The 27,197-nt window shown below is 37.1% G+C and overlaps 1 protein-coding gene across 9 annotated transcripts in view; it reads left to right on the plus strand.

The window, feature by feature from the left end:
* Positions 1-27,197, plus strand: part of LOC105567998 (nucleolysin TIA-1) — a 166,056-nt gene that overhangs the window by 122,181 nt on the left and 16,678 nt on the right. For all 9 annotated transcript variants that reach the window (XM_012023327.1, XM_012023322.1, XM_012023324.1 and 6 more), the window contains 2 exons: positions 22,462-22,642; positions 26,428-26,557. In XM_012023327.1, coding sequence (XP_011878717.1) covers positions 22,462-22,642; positions 26,428-26,557 — 311 coding nt within the window. The remainder of the gene's footprint in view (positions 1-22,461; positions 22,643-26,427; positions 26,558-27,197) is intronic.

Consider the following 27,197-nt stretch of genomic DNA (forward strand, 5'->3'; position numbering starts at 1 on the left):
AGCTGTTCGAGTGTTTGTTAATCGATACCTTGAGATGGACTCAAGAGCCTTTTTTCAATGGACCGAGGTGGAGGAAGGAAGAAGTTCTACTCGCGTCGTACTATCATGTTCCCAGAGTACTGAGATTGATTTCAAAGCCTGGCGAGCGACAGTATGGACCTTGTGAAAATTTCCCGTAGCAATGGGGGTCACAAATATTTTCTTTTCTCTCTTTTCTCTCTTCTAAAATGCGTTTACTGGCGGTAAGTCGTAAATCGCATTTCAAAATGCACCGAATTGAAATGATCAAATACGATCCTAACAAAAGGAAATTATAGCCATGAGAAATGTTGACGAATAAAATGAACATGTATGCGATATGATGATAGGAACGTTTAAATTTTCGCAAATTTATGATACTGTATTTCTACTGTAGGGAAATTATAATAAGTACAATAAATTTTAATCAAATATCTCGAACAAAATATTTGAATTGCAAAAGGGATAAACTATCTTTGCTTATGCAGCATCATCGCGGCCATGAATGAGTTGAAACGTTCTCTTTCGCGATAGTAATTACTTGTATAATTAGGATGGTTTGAGACAACGGTTGGATGAAAGCCCCGGCTCGGTAGGGATAGTAAGAATCCAATTGAAGTTATGAACTAAACGCATAATGAGCTTGGAGGTAGCACTCCGAGGCCCCAAGTAAGTATTATTATATTATCATAAGCGGCTCTTCGTCGCCGAGTCGAGGACTCCATCGTCCATCCTCGAGAGTCACCCCCGACCCCTCGGCTAACTAATTTCATTCCGCAAGTCTTTAATTAGTATTCGTCGCGGGGCGTCCAAACTTTTTCACTAGGCGAGGGCTTGCAAACTCGACCTACCCGGATTGTTCACCCGTATTTGCATAGGCCAAATTCGCAGAAAGTACTTTCTTGCCGGCCACCTTTACGTGGTTAATATTCCTCGACGAACGTACCTTAAATTTCTCATAAGAGAAAATAATAGTTTCGTAGAGAAGTTTACCTCGTTCGCTTTCTCTTGCGCTGTAAACATTCAGCTCTCGTGACAGTTCTCAAGGCACGGATATACGTTTTCGCGATTAAAAACGCAACCGTGTGGATTGCATTGATTTATAACTTTTACTTCCAACTTTATTGTTACAAGTAAAAGTAATTTATTTCTGACCGAATCTATATGTAGGTTTTCGCGGTAAAATCCTACATCGCGCTCGGTTTCAACATCTTATTCGTAGTATCTCATATTTTCTATGAGTAGCCGTACCGATATAATTTAAAAATTCACATCTTGTTTCTTCTAATTAAATTATTATAGAATATTAAAGAATGCTGGTTATCTTGTTACGGATAATTTAAATTCTACTTCCGACTCTTTGAAACAATAAAACTATATCTTTATTTCATAGAAAATTTGTTCGTATTTTATCAAATATTCCCATATATAAGAACTACGTGAACGCAAGTAGATATTAAAAATATCTAATACAATCTACTTATAATCATAATTATGGTTAAATTATTTAAAGTAATATTCAATTTCAAGTGATTATCAATTTAATTAACAGGAAAATTTAGATCTTCTCTAAATACATTAAATTGTTTTCTATTCTGGTTCCGCTAAATCATAAAATATTTGAGAAACTGTCGATAATATTTTAGTCAAAGAATAAATAGATTAAATAGATTTCGTTCTAATAGTTTATTTTTTAATTAAAAAAATAAAATATTAAAACAAAATCTATTTAAGACTTCTTATGTGTCCAACATTGAGCAGATACATTAAAACATTTTCAGTCAATAGAATTTGTAACTTTTAAGTCAATAGTTAATCCAATAAAAATGAATAACAGTTAATTTTATTCTTAAATGCTACTTTCAAGTACGTTATTCACATTGAAAAATACAAAGTCTTATTGGCAATCTTACGAAACTTTAACGAAACTCTCAAACTTGAGTGGACAACTTGGCACGATTCAAGCAAATTCTTACATTGTATCGATGGCCAATTGTGTGCAACTAAGAAATACATGTGCGATATTGCACACTTCAAAGTTACCATTTCGCATAATATCGCATTACTGCTTTTTAGCATCAGTAGCTTCTTCCACACAATTGCTTTACGTCTAAAGTTTGTAATACAAAATAACTTAACATATAATCAATTTTACAATAGATCTTTATGATAGAAAATTTTTAAATTAATGTTAGATAAGTTCAGAATTATATTTTAAAGTATGTAACAATTAGATTTTCCATTTGCAAATAAATTATAATAGACACATTGTTAACATTTTTTAATATTTCAAATCTAGGTATGTAACATTTCCTAAGAAACGAGAATTCTTTTTTCTTCATTTTAAATTACATTTTCCTTCATATATCAAAGATCCTCATAACAATCCAGTAAGAAGGAGATTAAACCTTTAATAACGAGATAAAATAAGGTTTAATTAAAGGGCCCTATTACACATTTTTTCGTACGTTATGTTTTTACGGCGCATATCAAGCGATGTGTATCGATTCTATTTATCACATTATCAGAATATGGAGCAGGCAATGCGTGAATTCGCCCACCTGTGATAAAATATGATATCAAAATATGATAGCAAAAGCTTAGACGGGTAAATAAGTTCAAGCGGGACGATAAAAGAAAAACAACGCGCCGTAGAAAAATATCGAGAAGCGCGGAGCCCAGATTACAACGCAGACGCGCCCACGAAATGCATTCAAAGAAAACAGGAGAAGTCCCGAGTGCAAGTTTATTGGCTAGCGTTTTACTCGACTGAATTACACGCGCGTGGTGGAGTTTATATGATACCCCGGACTTTTCTGCTCTTCATTTCGGTATCTTACCAACAATGTTTCGGACGGTTGCGCCAACTCTCATGCAAATACAAAACGCGGTGCACCATAACCACCGTGCCGCCGGGCTAATCTGCATATTTCAACAAAATAAGAAAACGTTATACAGCGACTGTATTGGAACTTGAGTTATACTTCAACAGAAATCGACAAGGCAGCCATCACGCAAACAAACAAACGGAATTGAGATAATTTGTTTGCGTTTAGTCGCGTGTAAATACAGGGTGTACTAAAACCACCGGATATCCTTTTAATCGCAGATTCCTTAGGAAATTTCAAGAGGAAAATTCTAATAAAAAAATGTCGAGGCTATGATAGTTTTTAAATAATAAGCGATTACATTTTACAAATGATAGGTCTGAGATTTCGCGCGCTCAGGCACGGCGACATGACGAGTGATAAAAGTGTTCCTATGTGTTTCGCGAGCGAGTGAGAACCAAAGTCACCGTTTAACGGGACAGAAAATATTTGGGAAGACGATGATCCGGTTATTTTGAAAACTTGAGGATAAAGAGAGGCAGGAGACTAGATTGAATCTAACTGAAAATTCCAAGTTCACTCAGAATATCGGAGATCGACTAAATCGAAGGATATCAGTCTGATCAAGATACTCATCATAGTGAACTCCTCCCTTTTATTAATAAGACGTTACACAAAGTTAACAAAAGAATTGGTTAAAGATAACAAGAGGAACAATTAATTCGAGAATGAATCGTTAAGTCTGTTGTGAAAATTGTCACTATGCTAAAAAGGGCGATATTCGTAGGAACACCTTTATCACTCGTCGTGTCGCCGTACCTGAGCGCGCGAAATCTCAGGCCTGTCATTTGTGAAATGTAATCGCTTATTATTTAAAAACTCTTATAGCCTCGACATTTTTGTATTAGAATTTTTGTCTTGAAAGTTTCTAGAGAATTTATGATTAAAAGGATATCCGGTGGTTTTAGTACACCCTGTATGGATAGGATATGCCACTAGAAGAAACGCTCCAATTTCAATTGTTTATTTTGCAAATAAGAAACATAATTTTAATAAAAGAATAGAGTATAAGCAAAATATTGCGCGTATATGTATGTATCCTATATATATATAATACAACCAAGACTTTATATACATGTTTATTATATGTATTAGAGAATTTATATTATATATTCATATATACATATATAATATAAATTCTGTAATCATATATATAAATTCTTGGTTATAATATTATAGAAAAAAAGGAAGTTAGGGAATAGTTGGATCGTGCCAGCATTTAATTTGACTGAGTCCCAAAGTTATCCGGCAACTAGGCCAATATTTTATAGCCATGGCAATTAGATAATTTTGCGGTCAGGCAAAAATATGATTGTTGGCGTGTGAAAGGACAAACTTGGGTGCGGGTTAATGTCGAAAGTTTGTATCGCCACCGACATCGGACATAGTCGAACCAGGACTTGCGAAGGCACCAAACGATGACGTACACATATCCCGATGACACATAGTGTATCACAATAAATGTGCTTCAATTCGAGTAAATTTCACGTTTTTCTATTTTGTATTTTATAAAATTTTCACCGTGGAGAATTATAATATTATAAATTTTGTTTCGTTAAAAAATATATTAAAAATTTATTTCTGTTATTTTAAAAGGCAACATTTGTTGCTGAAATATGTATTTTAAAAAGATATTTATTACGTCATGACGTATTCTAGAGAAAAATATGGATAATTATAAAGTGAAACAGGGAAATGCATTGAAATTTCATAAACCAATGCAAAATTCTCGTATTTCATAAAAATAGTTGCATCGTATTACAGTACATTTTATTATTAAATCTTAGTGCATCAGCTGAACGTGAAATGTATATTATGCGTGGCCATTTTATATGATTACTATCTGTCCTCATTATTAAATAACGCAAAATATACGTCCCGCATATAAAATACTGCATGTTTAATTGAATAGCTTATATATCTCAATAATACATTAAAGATTGCATTGTGTATGTTATAACAAAGTATATATGGTGATTCTTAAGTACGTTTCGACAATTAAAGAAATAATTTCTTAGATGATTTTATGAAGAAAAGTTACAAAGTATACGAGTTTATCATAAATGCTTAGTTCCGGAGATACGGAGTGTTCAAGAAAAAATTATAGTTTTTGAAATCTCGAAGACGATTCTAATTTCTCTCTTGAAATCTACTATGCGTCGATGGCGGCTAATGGGTTAACTTTTGATGATTGAAAAATTCTGGTATCACGACATACCGATAGTTACTAAGATCGAGTTTTTGACTCATAAAAATTCGCTAAACATGGAAGAGACGCTGCCAATTGAAATTAAAATCAATAGAAGTCACAAATGTTATACAACGTAAATTGCCGATATATATATTACAAGTACATTTTCCAATAGCACATATAACCGCTAACTCGAAATATAATACCATTATAATTTCTAATATGATCATTTATAATCTCATTTGTGCACTTATCCACATTTGTGGACGCATTAGATTTTACACCACTATTTGAACACATCCATATAATGGAGAATGCGAATAAAGGTACGAAACGAGATGGAATCCTAATAGTACCGGAGTGTAGTCGGTTATTCTCGATTTTACCACAACGATCAGATTTTACAAATATTCTCCATTAACGCGCGGAATTTTCGTCTATACGTATGAAAGGGGTAGAAACGTGTTCTCACGCGTTCTCGTTTAAAACGGATACTTTACCGCGTACAACCAAGTGAAATAGAGAATCCGCATAATTACCATGCGCATCGATATCATATTACGCTGCGTAAATATCCATCTAATGTTCGTACCTCGTTATTTCGAGCGTTGTTAGGGCAATCGAGCGGAATCGTCGTTGAATCGCGAACGGCCGGGAATTGCGAGCGATACGTTGTATCTAACGCAATCTTAACGCATCGGAAGGCTAGTCCATCAGGAGTGACGGGTGGTCGACGTGCAGACATTGAATAAGCAACGCAGTCCGTTTGCGTGGGTTAAGCGTCGAGTCTCGTTGGAGATACATACGGCACACTTGCCGGCGCTGCAAGTGCGCAAGTACATACGCTCGTGCTAGATAGGGAGCTTACGATGCATTCTCCGGCGTCGCGGTGCAGCAGCGTGCACCGTATGCGTGCCACCGGTCGATCCGGACTGTCTACTTGCAGGTGGTCGTCCCGCAGTTAAAGCGGCCAAGACGCGAGGTCGACCGGCCCCTTTAAATTCACCCTTCATCCATCGCTCTCCTTACGGCCTTAAATAGGAGACGGGATCTGCCTCTTATCGCACCGCGGACCTTAACACATTTGCCACTCGTCGAGCTTCTATCGCAAGGCTGTTGTCTACGCTTTTCTCATGATCGACGAAAGCCCGAGTTGAGACGGAAATCTCTAACAACTCGGCAAGTACTCCTCGTGGAGTACTCGACTATGCTCCGTATTAAATTACACTGATCTTAAACTCACTTGATTCGGGAATTCCAGCCGTCGGACGGCGAGGAAGTGTAGCTTTTGGTCACAGAGACAAGAGGGAATTCTGTCTGGCTTAATACTTCACGTCTCGGTTCGACGAAAAACTATTCGAGTAGATTATTTTAAATCAACATAACTTTATTTGGCGCATTAACGTAACGTCGAAGGCAATATAAAAGCCGAATGATTTCCTTCAGTTGGCAAATGCAATACAACGGGATGTCCCAGCAGTGAATCTTTTTATCAATTATCGAAGAATGAGAGAAACGCCCTGACATCACGTGCCACGACTGATATTCTATTGGTTAGCCGTTTCAAAGTGTCACGGTTTGATGAAGCCACGCGAAAAATCAAAGGCCAATTCAATTAAAGGTGTCCCGTGTTTGTGATTTTCTCCGCGACCTATCCGCGACCTATCCGCGCGATCCATCCCACATGATTTAAATCTGCGTCCAACGAGAGAGAGAGAGGGGGGGGGAGGGGGAGGGGGAGAGCTGCGATCGCTGGCGTAGCCGCGCACGTTAAAAATCGTTAACCACCGATAATTACTTTTATAGCTCAAGGGGCGAGTCAAGTACTCTTCTGCAGCCTCCCCTGGGTGGTGCGCCATGTTAAGTGTACATCGTATAAACGCATGTATGCGCAACACTACAGAAGCTGGATGAAACGTCAACAAACGAAACTACCAACCAACAACCTCCCAGTACGTTCCGTACGTCCTCCCACTCATCCCGCTCTCTCCTTCCTGTATATCGTTTCCTCCTGTATTTTCCGACCGTCCATCCTCGCTTTAGGCTGTGAGTAGAGGTTTCTGCTTGTTGCATCGACGGCCAGCCGGTCGGTTGTTTCCGACGAGAGTTTTTGATTGGCTGCCCGTATCACAACACCCCGCGGCTGGGCGTACATCGAGGCAGCATGAATAGTAAATTGGTTGGAATTGCTGTGGAACGGGGAGTTTATATCCCTTAGGAAACGAGCCATAGGACGCGTGTATCCCGTTTCAAAGCATTATCGCACTCTTTGCAATCGACCGCGACGCGGATGCATCCTTCCCTGCACGAGCGCAGAGAGCCAATTGACTTTGATATCAAACCGGTAACGCGATTAGTATCATGTCGTCCGGGATTATCCATCAAACTTCACGTAACGCAATTTGCAGAGTCTAAAGACCTTGACACAACCATAACATGATGGAAATGGATCTTATCATCGTATTTCATGGACGTGACACCGGGCAATGCTGGTAATAACTAAACATAGACTGGCAAATTTGATCATGCTCGATTGCTATCATAATTGATTTGAAGGATTGAATGCAGTAACATGCCAAATCCCGTACAGCAGATTTTATGGGGAACAAATTACAGAGAGCCATCAAAATAGGTTCATATATTCCCTCTGTACAGTTTTTAAGCTCATTTTTTCAATATAATATCTTTCAAATATTTAACAGGGCTTGTTTGTTAACAATTGTAATTCAGAACAGCCAGACGCTCTGTCGTGTTCGAATGGCTGCACCCTATCGCAACTAAATTGATAGATAAATATTTAATCTAAATTAATAATCACATGTGAAGTTTCATAAGCCCGAAAGTTTAGTCATATTATTACCCCAAATTCTATATTAATTTAGATAAATAAACATGGTCTTCCATAATCGATTCGTAAATTGTTACATTTTAAGCAATGACTATAAATTGTTCAACTAACCAGAGCATATCCATCATGCATACGCACCATTATCATACATATATGAGCTGCATAGATGTACATCCTAAATATCTCTTGTTTGTCCGTACAGATATGGCGTATACTAATTATCGTGACATAACGTATTATCATAACATTGCGATGTTAAACATCGTCATTTCGATTAAAGGTTATGAGTAACAGTAGCTACACCCTAGTTTAATAGTCATATATGCACGATATGCAGTTTATGGGCCTTTCAAATTGCTAATGGTTGAAATCATAAACACGACGTAATTAATAAATTATGTGTCACACGAGTATTACGTTTCTTGCCCTACTTCTCCTTGGCAAGATTATCATACGTGCTAAATCGGTTTTTTATATTACTCGCACGATTTAACTAATCGAAGGATGCCCACAACGCTTGCGAGCCTCTCGAACAGATGAGCCGCAATTTCTTCTGCCCCAGTATCTCCGGGTCACTCTGACTTCCTGACTCGATAATGCGGCGAGATGTGAAACTTTCGGACAGAATACGAAATCCGCGCGTGATACGAATTAAGAATACGCAGCCGTTCGCAATACGACGTAAAGTCGATATAGAAAAGCGCGATATATCCCGTGAAAGTTTAAGAAACAGACAAGGCGCTCTCTCTCTCTCTCTCTCTCTCTTGTGCCATGTATTTTGTATCACAAATTGACGGAAATTGGAAGCTTTGTCATTTACAGTTGATCCACGGCGAGGTGGGGACCCTTAGCGTTGGTTTAAAGCCTTGACACGCGCTCTTCCCTCCTTTTCTATTTCCAATTTCTTTTTCATTTTTCTTTTCAAACCATGAAATTCGAGAGGTACAGAAATCACCAACAAATAAAATTACATATTGTCAGCGATAATAGATACAATAATGTTTTTCAAATCCAATATAAGTTAACATATTTGCTATTGCATATATGTGTATACTTAAAATCGATATTTTTTTGCAGCGTTCGAAGCACAAAATTCAAATTTAAATTGCCGTTAATTTCCTTTCAATTTGTAATATTAAAAGCCTTTCTACATCTGTATAAAATATTAATAACATTATTTTGCCGCAAGGGTCAGTTAGATCGATTTTATGTAATTATGCAAATTATAATTAGCGCTATGTATGTTTTCTCTATTTTTCAACCTACGCAAGCTTGCATTGTTAACAGTTATTGATCACAAAGCATTAAAAGTCGAAAACGACTTATATTTTTCATTGTCACTATAATTGCTCCGAGTTCGTTCTCAGTGACCCGTTTCGAAAGAGGTAATGTTCCAAGCCAGACTGTGGATGTTACACTGAATCCCGTAGGTATTGTTCTGAGGAGTACCCACACTTGAGATGTATTTCGCACAAGAGGCAACGTATCCTGGTCGTGCATCTCCTCTTGGCTGTGTGTACTAACAGCAGTCGGTCGTTGCAAGATCCATTTCGTCGTTAAAACACTTGGTCTTTCGACTATTGCTTGTCCGCAATTCAGAGCTATTGGGGAACAATCTGTCGTATTGATTATCCATGCGTCCCGAAATTCGTTAAAATAATGAAAATGCGATTCAGGAAAATATGGATTTTTAAGTTGAAATAAATATTAGTGCAAATATAATGCACATTAAAATACGATTTCATTTCAATCGGACGGCATCGACTGAGCCGTTTAGCACGGTAAGCCGGAATACATACGGAAATTAATATCGATGATCGTCCCGGGAATAATAATGGCTGTGTTAGTTTTCAATACAAACTCTTCTGTTTAAATATTGCACTTGGTTAATTACACTGGCATGCTTAAATACCGAAGTAAATGGAAGCAAATTATAAGACACTTTTATAAAGATGAAAGACGTATGTAATAAATAGAAAGAAACATTTTTCTTATTAGTGAAGCTGTATATATAACTCCAATCTCCATATATAACGTTATTTAAAGTAATGTAGATTATTTTATCAAACTTATAAAACAATACAATGTGGTAATCAATAATAAATGTTGCGCGTAATTACAATGCACGATAAAAGATGCATTACTTGCGTTTCCATGAATTCTCGATTCATTTTGCTAGAATATTAAAGATATTTCAATACTATTATTATTGCGAAGTATATCGCAATATACATGTTATATATAGAGAGTTATCTGAATGGTTAATTGTGTTTTTTAAATTATATATTTAATGATGGAACATGTACCGCTGGCATATAATCTCTTTGCAATCTCTGAATCATCAACCAAAATATACAGTAATATCCACGATTATAAAACATTTTTCATTTTATTGTAGAGATTTAAACAATAAAATAAATGATTAAATAAAAGAGAAATTTTGGTAAAAAAAATTTCTTATACACATTTACACTTGCATTTACACCAACAGGCAAACAAGAGTGACAGTATCTTGCTAAAATTAGATTTACGTAGCTCGAGATCGATTGAGTTTACTCAAGAGACGGTGTACGTGTATGCCCTGCTCCAATCCCAAAAACTTTGACGATTATACAAATCGTGCCGATAAACCTACTTCGTCCTCGCGCAATTTCGCCTCTGGATTTCCGATGTAAATCGGCGCTCGTTTGTCCTCTCGACGACGTCTACTTCAGAACGATTCGGCCAATCAAGGTCGTACATCACTTTCAAAGGGCACAAATGCATGAAGCGAGCGTGTACGTTTTTACATATGAATCGACCGGGGAAAATTATTACGGCAAACACATGTGAAATATAGCACTATGACAAAGCAGAAATTGGAAGGACAAACAAAAGGGGAAACAGACCCGTTTCAGATTAAAAAATTATGTGTACTGATATTAAAACCGAAAATATATTAAAAATATGTAGGCTCGCGCATCAACGTTTGTGATATAACGATTTATTATACACCTTTATATAATTTTAATCTAAAAAAAACAACGTTATCCAATATCTTTCCAGTACATAAAATAGACGCGTTAGATAAGATTGCCATGTATGAAGAAAAGGGAAATAACTTCTTTTATTATTCTTTTATTATTCATAAATAATAAGTAATAACGTAAAGTAATTGATTAGATGGAAACACGAGAAATTCGGCGGAATTTAGAGTCATCTCAACATTTTTCTCTCGAAATCTGCCATGGTAAAGCTACCGCGGACTAGACGATCCAGCTCACGTAAAACAGTCGCAATTTCGCGGCCATTTAATCGTGAAAGTGGTCGAAAGTAAATGATGGTAGACAAGCGCGGGGGCGGATAAGGCGGTGATTTTAGAAAGGGATGAGCGACGTAGGTGCGAGAACCCGCATGGAAAGATAGATCACCGGGGACCGAGCACACAGGAAAAAGAGTGAGAAAGAGACCCAATGTTTGTAGTAGTAACTCGTGAGTAGTTGCCGAGCGAGTCACCGCTGCAACCACTAACCCAACCCCGATTCCTCGACCAAGCAATCACTACTATCAGCACCTCGGAACCAAGACCAATCTAACAGTAATACAGTCGCCTGTTTTTACGGGCATCTCGGCGACACGGTCTTCCGAACTCGCGATGAATATGACAATTGCACAATGTATACGAACATACGTTCACGACAGACTAAACCTCACTGACTAGCCAGAATTCTTGCTGGTAATCCTATGAATGCACATGTATCTTAATTGTATTAATCTGTGAATATTATATATGGATACAATATTCTCCTGCCTCAATCCCCCTTCAGTCTCGCCTCGGTAAGACGATACGATGACGTTGAAATAGATCATAATAATAGTATCCCTTGCTTTTAATGTTTCTTCGAGCTTAAGCAATGACTATATTCGAGTTTCTTCTACCTTATTGTTAGTTTCATATTATGAAGAAGAAAACAATCGCGATATATTATTAGAAATTTCTATAGAGTAATTGTCGTTACGAAATTCGATAGAGTAATCACCACGTATGAATTTGTTAAGCCCACGCTTGCGCTCAGGCATGATTGTCTTCTATTGTTACCGCTGGTACACGATTCAATCGGAACATTGATCTGGATCGTAGTGACTTTTACGGAGAAATAACGGTGCGAACAAGGCGCAAGCCGCGCTGACCCATAGTAAAATAGCGACAGCCTCGTATGTAAAAGCCCGGCGTATAATTAGCCTCGCACACGAAATGAAATTCCTGAGGGCTGCCGCCTGCTGCGAACATACTGCACAGTTTGGCGGGATCAGGTTCGGGAACGGAGGAGGTGCCGAACACGTCGAGTTTAGAGGATCGAGGACGAATGGAGGTGCGCGGGGCGAGGAGTTGGCTGGCGGAGGATCGGTGGTAACGGAGGCAGCGGCGGTGGGTGCCGCCTGCGGAGGGTGGCGAGGGCTTGCAGAGATGCGGATCGAAGGTAATATAGGCACATGGGCGAAAGGCGAACGAAGGTGCAGAGAGAGGATTGGTTTTCCCGTTTCGGCGAGGTGGGAGACCATTTCGTCGTCGAGTGCGGAACGCTGTTGAACACCCCCGTGGCTCTTTAAACGTTTGGATCAGTTTCTCTCTCGCTCCGGATCTCGTTCTGTCTCTATCCTCGTCTCCCTCCCCCCCGTATCTTTTTCTCGCTCTCTTTTTTCTCTCTTTCTCTTCTAACACCCAGCTTAATCTAAAACAGCTCACCTATGCGTCTGCTTATCTTCGATTGTGTTCCTCTCTAGCACCGCTTATACTTTCGGTCCTCGATCCTCGCAAAAAACCCACGTGGCAGATTATCGAGACGGTTCACCTAATAGGATGATTCACGACTGATTGGTCAAGTAGGAAATTCACAAAAAAAAGTATAATGAAAAGGTATCGAATTCCGTATCTCTTATTCGTGTCCGTATTCAAATACGTAAGTGTCCTAAAGAAAATCTAATGAAATTGTTGACCTGTCAGATTTCCGCATATTAATTACAAGCGTTATCTCGGATGAAAGACGCAAAACCGCTTTCATCTTCAATACCACACATCGTAGCTACGTACAGCGGCGGTCTACCTATGTATTATATCAAGGCTATATACATTCCACACTTCTAATTGCACGATTCCGGATATTATAAGCCGCGATTTACACGCGTATCAACAGACTTCTAGAAGTGTTTAACAATAAAACGATCATTAAGAATTGATTTGAATGAAGCGTGCAATACCAATTATGCGAAAACCAAGACTGTCTAAATATACACGTACGTATTGGACGTCTTTATCGGGGCCGCCAATCTATTAGGACAAGTCTGAGAAGGGAGAAAGCTCGAATTTATGCGGCGACTACAAATCTTGACTTGGCCCGACTCGGAGAGAACGAGAGAACGAATCAGAGGAGGGAAGCACGAAGCACCCCAGCTAGACTCGATTCTAGAAACTAACTCGAGCGCCGAATATCACAGTGATTGAATACGACGAAAACATCTCGATTAGAAATCCGTATTTTGTTGCTAAAGACATTCTAATCTTTTATTTAAGTTAAAGTTATTTTAATGAAAAAAATTTTCCATTTAACAGTTCATAAATTGCACATAAATAAATTTAAGACAAAATCTAATACAGAGTGAAACAAAAAAGTAAAGCTCGAATAACTTTTATTAATTATATAATTTGAGCTTAACAATACAAATAAAAATGTATATTTAACCAAGAAGAATATTGATACGATTATGTGTACAATAACTGTGATAGAGGCATAAACAGTAACCCATCCATGTATATAATAAATACAAGTAATCCTTTTGCATAGATTTGGATGCTGCTCAAACTTCAGCGTGAGCATGGGGTTCTAAGTAAAGCTTTTCCTCGGAACGAAACCGCCTATCCCAAGATTATACGGAAACTTTAACGGCCACGGTTACTCAGCTTTCTTGGCAAAGTATGGCAGCCGTGGTTTAGCTCGCAGGTTTATTAGTCCTGATAATGTCCCTGCAGAGAACACGCATCTGTGTTTACTGTTAGAGAGTGTACTTGAAGATATAGACTTTAACATGGTATATGCGCTTGCAACAAATGTATTTGTATTATGCGTCTTCGTATAAAACTTTGATTTGTACGAATCTATTCAATATTCTTATTTCCGAACACGAAGGACATGATACTAGTTTTGATTGCATGATCTTTATAATTTTTTTACCTCTTCATTTTTTTCCTTATATGGTTTTTATGCAATTCTTATATATAACTTATGGTATGTAGCTTGAAGTAAACATAATAGCGTTTAATTCTATAATTGTATTTCTAAATATTTCATATATCTATTATACAATTGTTTATAAAGACAGATTTTAATTGATTCACCAATTCCCATCATTAATGATAAATTATAAACGTAATGTAATTTTTAAAATGAGTGACAACATTAGAGTATACAAAATACTTGTATTATATGAGCACGTAAACTCAAAAATCAATTTAATTAGCTTTAATTAGAGCTAAAGTTAATTAAAACTTAATTGAAAGTAATATCATTATAAGGCTATACATTTAAGTAGATAGTAAAAGTTATAACTTACACGCAATCTCATCGTGCGTCGATATACGGTTATACTATCCATAAAAAGACGCATCGTACAGTTTATAGCGTAATCTTGAGAGATAGGAGAAACTGGTCAGGAAATACCCAGTTTTTGTCATTATGAGGAGATCCATTAAATTGTCGTTAGTGCCGTAGCGGCATAAGGATGTACAAACTATCCTCACAATGGTAAGCGAGTGGGATAAGAAGAAAGGGGGAAAATCCATTCAAACGTAGACTTCATTTAATGTAGCACATTTGTACAAAGCCCTCATGATCGAAAGCATTTGCTCCGCCATTCTTCATGTACCTTATTGTATCGCGAATTTACGCTTGACTAATACCTGTATCGAGTTCTTCGACGTACAAATCTAACGTCAACCCGGTTTGGCTCATTTATCATTGAACAAGACCTCCACTAAATCTCTCAATATTTTTTCTAACAGCCCCATTGCAACAAAACGTTTGTTTGAAAGATTTAATTAAACATGGAGAGCTTAGAAGTTCTTTCGATATAATACGCATTACATGAAAAGAAAAATGTACCTGTTATCGGAACACTGTCCATAAATACTCAATTAAAAATTATTGCGTGCAAGACTATTTACTGCAAATATCACAGATAATTATCATGACACCCATAATCGAAATTCTATAGGAATATATTCCATACGAATCGTCGCTGCGTTATTTTTTTTGCACGTGTCGTTTTAACACGGATATTTTGCAGGAAGATGATACGTCAGGAGTTAAGGCCAGTAGCAAAGAAAAGAGAGAAAGAGAGAGGTGGTGTGAACATAGACAAGTGTGTAAGTGTACTACAATCAAAGCAAGTTAGCTACGAACGTTATCTAATTTACCCTTAAAATATGTTTCATACTTTTTTCTTACTTCTTACCTCTTTTTAAATAATTATACTTTGCAACCTTTCAAATACCTTTAACATTATTATTATATTACTTATCTATGTTGTATTTATTACTATTATAATTATTAATCATTCTCTTATCTTTCCACTTTCACTCTTCATACTTGTATACATTGTTGCGTGGAGAAAAATATCAGCACTGCTATATATCACTGCAGCTGTAAAATATTACGATAGATCAACCGGGGGAATATAAAGCAGCTGTCATTTCGACACTAATACGCGTTGATTTAAAGTAATATTTTATCGCTCCAATTTTTCTTCGTATATACACAGCCGTTCTCTCTTTCGTCCACTTTTTTTTAACACATCGTCACATTAATAAACGCTTAGAATGAACAACAATAACAAACGTAGCATTATAAATAACACGCGTACATCCAAATACATTTCATAATTTTTATTTCTGAATAAGTGTTTCTATTCGTGTTTCGTCAACTATGTCTTTTGTTATCTGTTTGAAAATTACGAGCGAGTGAACTGCTGTTTATAGTATAACTAGTGATATTCAACTAAATTGGTAGACTTGTATGATGGTCTTTTATGTACGTACATACATGTATACCGAGAGAGATGCGCACCTCGGGACATATGCACGTATATGCGTATGTAGTAACGTCGTTCTGATATTGTTAAAAGTATTTTTTTATGTCGTAACGTTTTACAATACAATTTGTATACATTGGCTTTAATATGCATGCTCGTATACTTCCCCTTGTTTGGAAAGTCTTATCGGACTTGAATATTCTAAATTGAATGAGAAGAGAATTAAAGGAATACGACAAAGAGAGAGAGAGAGAAAGAAAGAGAGAGAGAGGTACGGCAAGAAGAGAATGAGAGGGGAATTGTACAGTGAGCAAGGTAAAAGAAAATCGAATCTTCTCCTTCACTCTTTTCGCTCTATTTTTCATATTTCTCATTATTTAATTTTTCACTCTTATCGATATTTTTATGTAATTTGGTTATTATCATCCGAGTGAATCAGTGCTCAGATTTCTTATAACAGAAATGGAGTCGGTGATTGTATGCACAACGTTTCTCCATCAAATTTTATCCATAATATCCCATTCATCTTCGCATATTTCGCATTTCATTACTTTCTTATACTACATGCAATTTTTCTTAGTTCGTGTGCACCTCTATATACGTGCACAGTTTCTCATTTAATATTTTCCCCATCATGTTCTCCGCTAATGTTACTACTTGTTGGGAAAAGGTTCTAGCAAGATCTATTTATTAATTTTAAATTATATATATATATGTATAGTTCAGTAAACACGCAGACATAATTTAACAATATAACTCAGGCAGATTATTTAAAAAATGAGTGATAAATACTTAAAAAAATTTACTGTTAAATTAAATTCACGTATATCTCATGAAGCTATGTACTTTACTGCTGCAATTTTTGCATTATTCTTTTTAAGAATCTAATATCGTTAGATAATATATCCAGGCACGAACTTAACACGAACAATGGCTTAAACACGAATTCACTTTTGTGAGGTTGCAGATAATGCAACAATAATCCAAATAGGAACCGGGCAAAGTATTTGTGCGACAGGGACCAAGAAACCATCCATTCCGCTCTCAGTTCGCCCTGATTTACATAAACCACTAGAAAGTTACAAATACAGCGTCAGTTCGAGCATTGATTATTCAAATATCCACGGATGTCCGAGAATAAGAAAAAGGAGAATAGCCACGGGGACAGCCAGTGTCCACTTAGTACCCGCTACCATGAATTTAGTCGGGACGAATATTGGCGCGCTGCTAGGGTGACCAGTGCCAACGAAACTTCAAGTATCCGCGTTATTTAAGGGGGCACGAGATACGTACATTCGAGTTCTATCGTCGACCACTGGAGATTCCATCCGCCATAAAACGGAGAAAAGTGGAAACTTCCCTTTCGGGAGAAGGAAGGAGCAAGGAGATATTGCGGAGGTCTAAAGCCATCGTCCTTCCTTTTTTTCCTTCTCACACTTCAGTGTTCTGCACCCTTTTCTTTCTTTCTTTTTTTTTTTTACTTAAGGTCGGAACTAGCGCGTCCGGACTCCAACGCGGTCGGTAGAAAATTTCGAGTTTACCCCCGAATTTCTTGTTGATCTTTCATCTCCCGGCTCTCGGGAGCGGCGAGTTATCGGAAATTCAGTGAAGTAAAAAGTTACTAGATTCGCGCGATAAATCCAGTTATTCGATCGCCAAGTGGTTCCCGCTAGATAAGAATAAAGTTTCACGGGAATACGCCGGGGCCGCCATTGACCTGACGTATAGAACTTCGATTTAGGCACGTCCACGTAATCAGCTGCCTAATGAGCTGAATCTAGAACTACAGGCTGTTTCCGTAATGGCGGATCTTCGACCAGGCACGTCCAAAGGATCATAAATCACAGACCATTTACGAAGAGCGAAAGTGACCTGACAGAACCAGCGAATTTGGATATTTTTTTGTCAGCCAAATTCTTGTTTGACCCGCAATATTATAATACGGATTGTCAGTCGGTGGAAGTTCAAAAGAAATTCCTGCAGAATTTTTTAAATAATGTCTTTTAAATAATGCAATATCGTTGTTACTATACGCTTGCGTGCTCAATACTCGAAAGCTGTTACTTTTATTGCTGCGCGTAAACTGACATGTAATTTCTGCAAGGGCGAAAATGTCGAACTTTAAACATATCGACGGTGTGTGACTGCGACTATAATACGTCGGTAAATAACGTTTTCAAGATCGTGTGCCACTCGTGCAATCATGTTAGGGCTGGGTACGTATTAAGACCTTAGCGTATACGACGCATGACTCGACCACTTAAAATGGAAACGTCGAGAAAGTCATGCCTGAGGGGTTAAATTGGAATATCGCACACTCAGTGGAATCAAATCAGTTTGAATCGGTATAGCCCAATCTCAAGGAGAGAGAGAAGGGGGGGGGAGAGAGAGAGAGAGAGAGAGAGAGAGAGAGAGAGAGAGAGAGAGAGAGAGAGAGGAATATTTCGATTAAAGTACTAAGAATTCATAGAGGGGAAATAAAGCCAGCGTCCGAAAACAAGTCACTATACCCGAGGACTGTATATACTCTGCAACAAAAAGCCGCGAAATTTTTGTTGGAATATCTATAATAATAAATGCAAAATTAAAAAATATAAGGTATTTTGTTAGTCTGCTGTCTATAAACTTTGGTGTACACAGAATGATGAAAAATGTAATACAATAACGACAAACCGATATCGAGACGTCGTTAAGGCAAAAGGTGGCTCAATAAAATATTGATTTACCTCAAATACTTTTATTTCTCCAGTATTAAACAGCTAGGAGCGTCAGTTTTAATGTGAAATACGTGGTTAATTTTATATTTTCAAGATACAATAAGAAACTTGTATTAATTCTTGAACAACTTACTTTTTCCCTTATACACTTTCATTGAAAATCCAAATTTTTTAGGTATTAATATTACAATATACTAACAAATAGTATAGTAGATTGTACATTGCATTTTTAAAATTTTTTTCACTCGTCATAGATATTTTATAGATATTTTAACTGAAAATTAGGTGCAGCTCTTTTTGTAGCGTGGAGTGTACTTAAGAATTATAAGAATTTTTTCACGTTTCTGTTTCTTACAATTCTACCCTGGAATTTTTGTATGTATAACGCAATTTTATTATTCATTGCATGAAGTGGGATAAAACATCCGTCAATTAAATTTTGGTAAAGAAATTTTGTAAACCACAATCTTGTTTCGTTCTTATACTTGCATTTCTTGATTTTATATGTTAGCTAATATACGAAATTTATCATTAATACATACTCTCTAAAGTTTTTGAAGTGAAACTCTAGAACCATGGAGTCAAATATTCGCTCTATTGGAGCAAATATTTACTCTACTAGAGCGAATAGTTCACTCTATGGTTCTATTTTCACTCCAAAACTTTAGAGAGTATGAATATGTGAAAAATTTCTTTAAAAAATTCACATTGACTTAAAGGGAATTAATTTAAAACGTAACTGATTAAATGGCATTGACAAAATAACTGACGTCAGCTACATATGCCTAACTGATGTAAATCCAAAATCACGTATAATGATTTTATGCATTACAGATGATACTGTTCATTCTAATTCTCATTTGAATATATTACATGTATTACATGTTACATATTACATGTAATATTAGAATCAATCAAAAGCTCACTGTGATAAATTTCGATAAAAATACGATCGTATAGTTATTCTTTCACCCAGTATCATTCCACGTCCGAATCGACTTCATCTTCGCAATCTTTCTTTGAAATCTTTTTTTCTCTTTCATGGAATCCACTCCATACGAAAACCATCGCCATAGATCTACAATAGCTCTTCAATTTTTCAACCAGATATTCTCGATATAACCGCTTCAAAACGTCGGGAGCAATTCTTCCAATCGATCCCCGATATCTTGAATCTCGATTTCTCTTCTCGTTCTCTCTCTTAAATCTCGAAAACTACGTCCATAGCGCGGACAAGTATTGACAGAAAAGCAGTGACAGCTTCTCGTGTCGCTTAAAATCCAATATAAAATTAATATTCTGCTGAAGGCAATTTATTACAGTTCTAAAAGGAGGATATGAGATATAGATCGAGCATCATCTTAAAATACGGTGTCATATATTCGTTATAAGCATCCTGTGCCGGAATAAATTGTTTATAAAACGATTATTATAAATGTTCCAAAATAGCGTTTGTTCTGAGGTTTTATCGGAATTATTTATTCGCGCATTTCAGTTCACTTCTTTATCCGAGTTAAAATTGTATTTTTAGAAATCTGACACTAAGCAGATCAAACATGACGAATTAGTACTTTCTAAGGAACCGAATGTCCTATAATAGACAAAATCGTTTGGTCATAACATTGTAACAAAAATGTTTGCATGCTCTGAGTAGGATTATAAAATTGCTGCAGTTAGACACACAGATAGACATATCTTTTTTGTATGACGATATGATTTATCTGCATCTTGACGTAAAATGCTTGCTAATTTAAAGATTTTGTCAAATAATTACACACATACACACTCATAATCATGTGTCTAATTCTCAACTCAATTATTATGAACACTAATAATGAAAATACAAAGACAGTACACAATCTATGTATGTGTACAGCATAAACGTGGAAGTGCGACGATATCAGTACACACATTTCTCGTATGTTGTGTTACAATTATGGAGTGACACAAATAATGATTTTTGCATAAATTGAGCTGTCCAATTTCTTGTTCGTAAAAGGACATATCAGAGGGTTTATTATATTTGACAATTATGTTATGAATTATATCAGAAAAGCTTAGGGAAATGTTTACTTTGAAAATATCTTCTTTACGAATGAATAAATTTTGCAATCACATGACTGTAGAATGATATCGCGTTAATCAACTACGCGTGTCGCGATAAAGCATTTATTCGTTACGTTTTGTCGTATAATAATTCGCAGCTATTAAGTTGCAAAACGACCGGCGATCAAAGAAAGTAGAACCGTAAAAAGTTGACGACTTCGCAAGCGCCAGGAGTGCAGATATTTCAATCTCTCTTTTTGCGAAATAAGCATTCTAGAACAAACAAAATTTTTTAAAGCCGACCATAGGCAGTGGCGGCGACGGAGGCGGGCAAGCTGCGCCGACATTCCGGGAATACTGAGAATAACGTTCACCAGGCAATAAAGAGATAATGCCGAGCTTTGAGAAAAGAAGAGAACGTCCCTCGGTAAGTTCTTAACGGGACGTTCTGCCGTTCTGAGAACCTTCCATCCCCGAACGAGGCAATTACAGGCCGTGGTTTACCGGTCGCGTTTACACCCGTAGCCTGGCTTCTACCGTATAGGCTAAGCCCCCGTACGATCGTAAACTTAGCTGACGGGATTCAACCTCTTTGGCATTGGCGTTCGATATCTCGAGCAGCTCTGCGCGTCCCGCTCCGACCACACCGTGAAACCCAGTTGACCTCTTTCGCAGTATCAGTAAAAGTAATGCCGCGGGGGTAAGCGGGAGGAAAGGGGGCGAGAGAAGAGGTAAAGGATACATGAGAGATCTATCGCGTTGGGGGAAGTAGATACTTTCAATAATGGCTTTCCCAAGGCCCCACGTGCGTGTTGTTTCTTATATTACTATCGGGATCGTATCCGATCGCCGTTGGATGTCGCAAACGGAATAATCATTACACCGTGCGCTGATCGTTTTTTGATGAATATCCGCGTAACTCTCCGCTTCAACGCTGCTAATTCTTTGTGTGCCAATCACGACTGCATACGAGTAGGAGTTATGCGTTCAGCAACATGACTGTGCCGCATTGATTGATAACAAAATAAACGCTGCGATGGGGCGCAACAGCTAATATTTTCCGAAACGTTTCCCTGATCAAGAAATAATTTTGTTGTCGCAATTTTACAACATTGTTACTAATATTTGACACGTAATAACGTCTACGAAAGCAGCATCCCATTTTCAGAATTTTGTAATTGATAGAGTTTCGAATTAAGCGCAATTGAGGAAAATTGGTACGTTGACGTCGATTAAAACAGCTTGTAATATAGTGGGCGTTATACATGAATCTAAAGTAAACTTATTAAACTTCTCTACACAATTTTGAATTTTATATTTGCTAAGAGTAATTAATCTCTTGGTGTAAACAAAATCAACATCAGCAACTTGTAGTAAATATAATCTAAAAATTCACAGCACAAAACTCGTTAGCTCAAGCCATAATTGAGCTCTCGCAATAAACTGTTTTTAATCTATTTCATATTCTTCCACATTAAATTGCAATATGTGAGGATTCCGTGCAAATTTATAAATATTTATCACCATATTACGTTATAAGTTTATGTTCTGAGTCAAGAAAGACACGTAACAATTGGTATTCGGGTGTCGTAGCTACGATTATTAACGCTTGAACCAGTTTTTCTTAGACCTCTCAACAGGTTATACAAGTAAATGAAGATTAAAGTGTATCATTTTTTTGTCTCACAGCGAATGCGAAGCCGTTGACGTTCGATGAAGTTTACAATCAAAGTAGTCCGACCAACTGCACGGTATACTGCGGCGGTTTAACCAACGGTTTAACAGAAGAACTCATGCAGAAAACTTTCTCGCCCTTCGGATCCATCCAAGAAATTCGAGTGTTTAAGGACAAAGGCTATGCTTTTATCAGGTAAATATGTACATTTTATAATGATTATATTAAAAGGTATTCACGATGTTTAAATATTTTCAAACTTGCTCATCGGTGCTGAATTAAATCAGCATTTATTAGAAAATTGCATTTAGAAAAAAAATTCAGAAACCATTTGCCAAATAAAATTTACTCTCATTAAATTACAATACGTTTATTAAACTTAAATTTCATTACGACGCTTATTAAATTGGAATATTTATACTTATATGACATACTTTTGTAAAATCAGTTCATGCGTATATGTATATACACATATATGTGTATAATGTCACGCCTGTGGCTGACTTGCATGTTGCATACTCGCGTATACTCGCAAAAATAATCAGAGTCGGCTCGTGGAAAAGATTAGATTTATTCAAGAAAAAATACAGCGCAGCTAAAGTGCAAACACGTTCGTTTAGCTCAAAAACTAAACTCCGAATCTTCATGGAGTCCGTTACACAATAACGTCTCCTCAACAACGAACGTTGTTTGATTTCTACCGAATAATTTGAATTTAGGGAGCGACTCGGCACGAAAGTAACAATTAATATATGTGCGCATGGATATATGGTTATTCATTTTTTGTTGTAATTTGTTGCAAAAACTAAAAAACCGATATAAATATTTTTAACTTTATAGTAAAATTGACTGTAGAATTATATACATTGCCACCATATGCATTGATATATAAATTATTTCGCTACATAGCTTTCATAACGGTGTCATGGAAAATAATAACTGCTCTAGTTATGCCTTTTTTCATTACAAAGTTAGCACGATATTCGTAGATCGTATTCATCAATGCATTAACCTTTTGCGTGGTCTATATAATTTTATGTTTACGAAAATAGTGCATTTAAAATCGACTGACTGCATTTATTCTTGTGAACGTAAAACCAATCTTTTTTAGATACTGTTCTAATCTCAAAATAGAAATGTGAGCACAGATTCTCCACTTATCTAATAAACTACGTTGCTTCAAACAAATAGTTTCTGAAAAAAAACGTGTTTGAAATAACTTCAGATATTCACCTATTTTTGTATAAAAAAATATGTATAATTTTAGTCATCTCTGCCATAATTTTTTTTTAAACAGATTAACGTAAGATTCACGAATTATTTCTCCATATCTTAATGAATGGTCGTAATTAAAAGTCATTTTACTCTATCGCCGTTTAAATTACAAAATGATTTATCGATCACCAGACTCCACAAAGAACACTTAAGGCCAATTCTCGTGAAGAATTAAACGGAATTAAACGGAACTTTAGTATGAAACCCTTGAAACCATTTCACTGATTATATAATCAAAGTTCGTTAATTACCGAAGCTTTTTACTGCCTTATAAAAAAGAGGAATCTAGGACAAAAACTTACTATTACCATACGTTATTGTAAATTAAGCCAAACTTTAATTTACGTATTCTTTGACGGTATGTTATAATAATATAACTAGTGTAAATCTTTTACTATTCTTGTTTCTTACTCAAGTATTCAATTCACCCGTGTGAAATGCAATGAAATTTTCCAGAATATCGAACAAAAGTATATAATTACTTGTATCTCAGACAAATTGATTTAAAGTTATTTTTATTTAGAAATAAATGTATATTTTAACAGAGCATATGTTTTATATAAAGTAAACTAATCGATCGTCATGAAAAGTTATATCATTCTTATTACCTATTATTTAGCCAATCACTCTCAAGCCATTACGCTAGATTGCCGTACACATATTATGACTAATGATATGCTTACACCGACTGTCCGGATAAATTTATCACAAAATCGAACAATCTGGCCTAAGGCCAACCAGGTAGAACCATCGTACGTACACAAAGGATGCATTTGCATAAAGTGATTGGATTTTGGATTTTAAGCGTATAATACAACGGCGATAGCAAAACTTGAGGAAATTGTGCTCAAAATCATGCGCGATGATTGGTACCAGCGTAATGCGAGTCATCAAATGAGATTTTACGAAATATTAGGAAATCGCATGAATGGTGCATCAATATCCACCGTCGCTCGTGATTTATGGCACGAAACGCGAGAACATGTCGGGTCAATGGCAGCATGTCGGACTCATCAAGCTCGAATCGTGGCCATTTCATTAATCTACCCATTACATTCGCACAGATCATATATTTCGGTTCAACTTCCCATACCGACGAAATCAACTTTATGTATGTTTCAAAAACATTAATAAAGAATTGTTAAATTCTTTAATGAAAGTCATGTTTTGTGAATAATTTCATAGAAATAGAGATTAATTGCCACGATTAAAAATTAAACATTGCCCTACGCAGATGATCGTGTCTACGTCGATATTTTCAAGCCGTAAAAAAGAAACGTAACGGGAAATCAGTTAAACATTTATATCTGTCAAAAGCGAATTCAGCGCTCTACCTTAACAACGACGAGAAATCCGTGACCTACCTCAGAAAAGACTGCCGAGAGAGTAGGAGGGTTGCTCTAGAACGAGCGATAAGAGAAAGAGGATGAAGCAAAAGCCTAGAAGGAAACGGGGACGGAAGAAAGACGCAAAAAAACCTTCTCTTACGTATCTCTCTCTCTCTCTCTACCCCTCTCCCTCGTGTTCGCTGCTCGATATGTCCATCCTTCTCCGATACGATGGCCGTTTCGTATGTCTGCCACAGTTCTGCCACCCCTGGACAATGTCCGTCGTTCAGATATCTGCCGTCTAATTGCTCTTCCTCCCTCTGTTCTTCCATAGCGTGGAACCCGGAAACGAATATCTCGGGATGACGTATGGACTTAAGGTACAGCGAGAAAGCAAGACGGGTGGGTGGATAAGGGAAGGAGGTCTTTTCTTCTCGGGTGAAAGAAAGAATCTTATCTGCCGCTGGTTATCGCTTGAGGTACGGTCTTAGAGAGGGGGTGGGGGGGGGGGAGGGAGGGTTGCTGACGATGACCATCGTTCGTCCTACTCAACGATCGTGGATGGAAGCTCGATAGATGGGAAGGGGCAAACTCATGGACGAAGTCGCCATTGTGCAATCTCGAACGCGAACGTTAAAAGTGACCTAATCCTCGATAAATTCAATAATTCCCTGCCACCCTGCCGTTGAATTCATTGCGCTCTAATCAGATTCTCGAAAACTCTAGTCCTCTCGCCCTGCGAAACTAAGCTGATGAAATTTATCGAAACACGATGGATCCCATACTCGGAATAATTAAAGAGCATCAGCTCAGAATTAGTATTCATGTACTTGAATTTTTATGTAACAGAAATGACAGATATATGTATATTTTGCAGCAACGAAAAACACGATGTAAACACTATCAAGTAAATTCAACATACTTGGAGCATTTTATTCTCTTTCTCACATTTCTATTTTCTGAAATATGCTGGATGGACATTATATTGAAGTATAAACTTTGTATATCACGTCTTGTGATTGCAACAATACACATTTGTTCATCCAAAATAATACTCGAGCAAACTGGAAATTAATCCGGCGTAAACAGCCGCGTAGAATTTAACATTGAATACCTATCTGGAGTAATCTAGATTCGTCGAGATTCACAATTACCGTGCTCATTCATGTGCGCGATAAACTCGCATAAATTAAACTGCATTAGTCGCAGAGACCATTTCGTTAAGCTGCTATAATAAGGTCCGGTTTAACTTGTGGCAAAAGTACCGTATTGCTTCGGGGATTTTTCCGCTTGCACACACCATCGCGTCGCACCAACATTGACGTCGAAGGACGCGTCTTAACAAAAGACTTGAATTCCCTTCTCTTTCGATTTCAGGTTTTCTACCAAGGAGTCGGCCACGCACGCCATCGTAGCGGTACACAACACAGACATCAACGGCCAAACAGTAAAGTGCAGTTGGGGCAAGGAGAGTGGAGATCCTAATAATGCTCAACAAACTGGACAGGTAAACGCTCTCTATCTTTTCCTTTTATCCATTTTCTACCAGAAGGACAGAGTTTCGACGTGAAATTCCACCCTCCGTGTTCTCCAACATTTACATCGCTGCTCGTATCAGACCAGAGAATTTTTCCACTTTATTTCGTGAATAAACATTGTCGCCGATTTTCTTTTAGATGCGGTGTATGAAAAATAAAAACAGTGGCCTCGCATACGCCAGTGAATATGAATCACAAGAATGGCTATATTACAGAAAGTTAGAATTGTTTGAAAGAGAATAGAGTACGTGTTGACATTAATACCAAATCTAATCTTCAATGTTTGCACGTGTCAAAGCGATGAATGCAGAGCGACAGATACCTCGATATAAATATAAAACTCAAGCTTGTGTTGTTGTTTTATGTGTCACTGAAACTGAATAATGAATACCCTCGTCTCAAAGAAGCACGAGCGTTCAAAGAGGAGAGTAGTTATCAGATCACGACCGGTTCCTTCCGATTTCGCGCGGCTAAAGTGTCTCTGTATATCTCGGTATATGGCATGAAGGTCCGGCGAAAGAGTAAAGGCGGAAACAGAGAGAGAGAGAGAGAGAGAGAGAGAGAGAGAGAGAGAGAGAGAGAGAGAGAGAGAGAGAGAGAGAGAGAGAG

This window comes from Vollenhovia emeryi, unplaced genomic scaffold (genome assembly GCF_000949405.1).
Source record: "Vollenhovia emeryi isolate VEMERY1.0 unplaced genomic scaffold, V.emery_V1.0 DF939132.1, whole genome shotgun sequence".
NCBI classification, from domain to species: Eukaryota; Metazoa; Arthropoda; class Insecta; order Hymenoptera; family Formicidae; genus Vollenhovia; species Vollenhovia emeryi.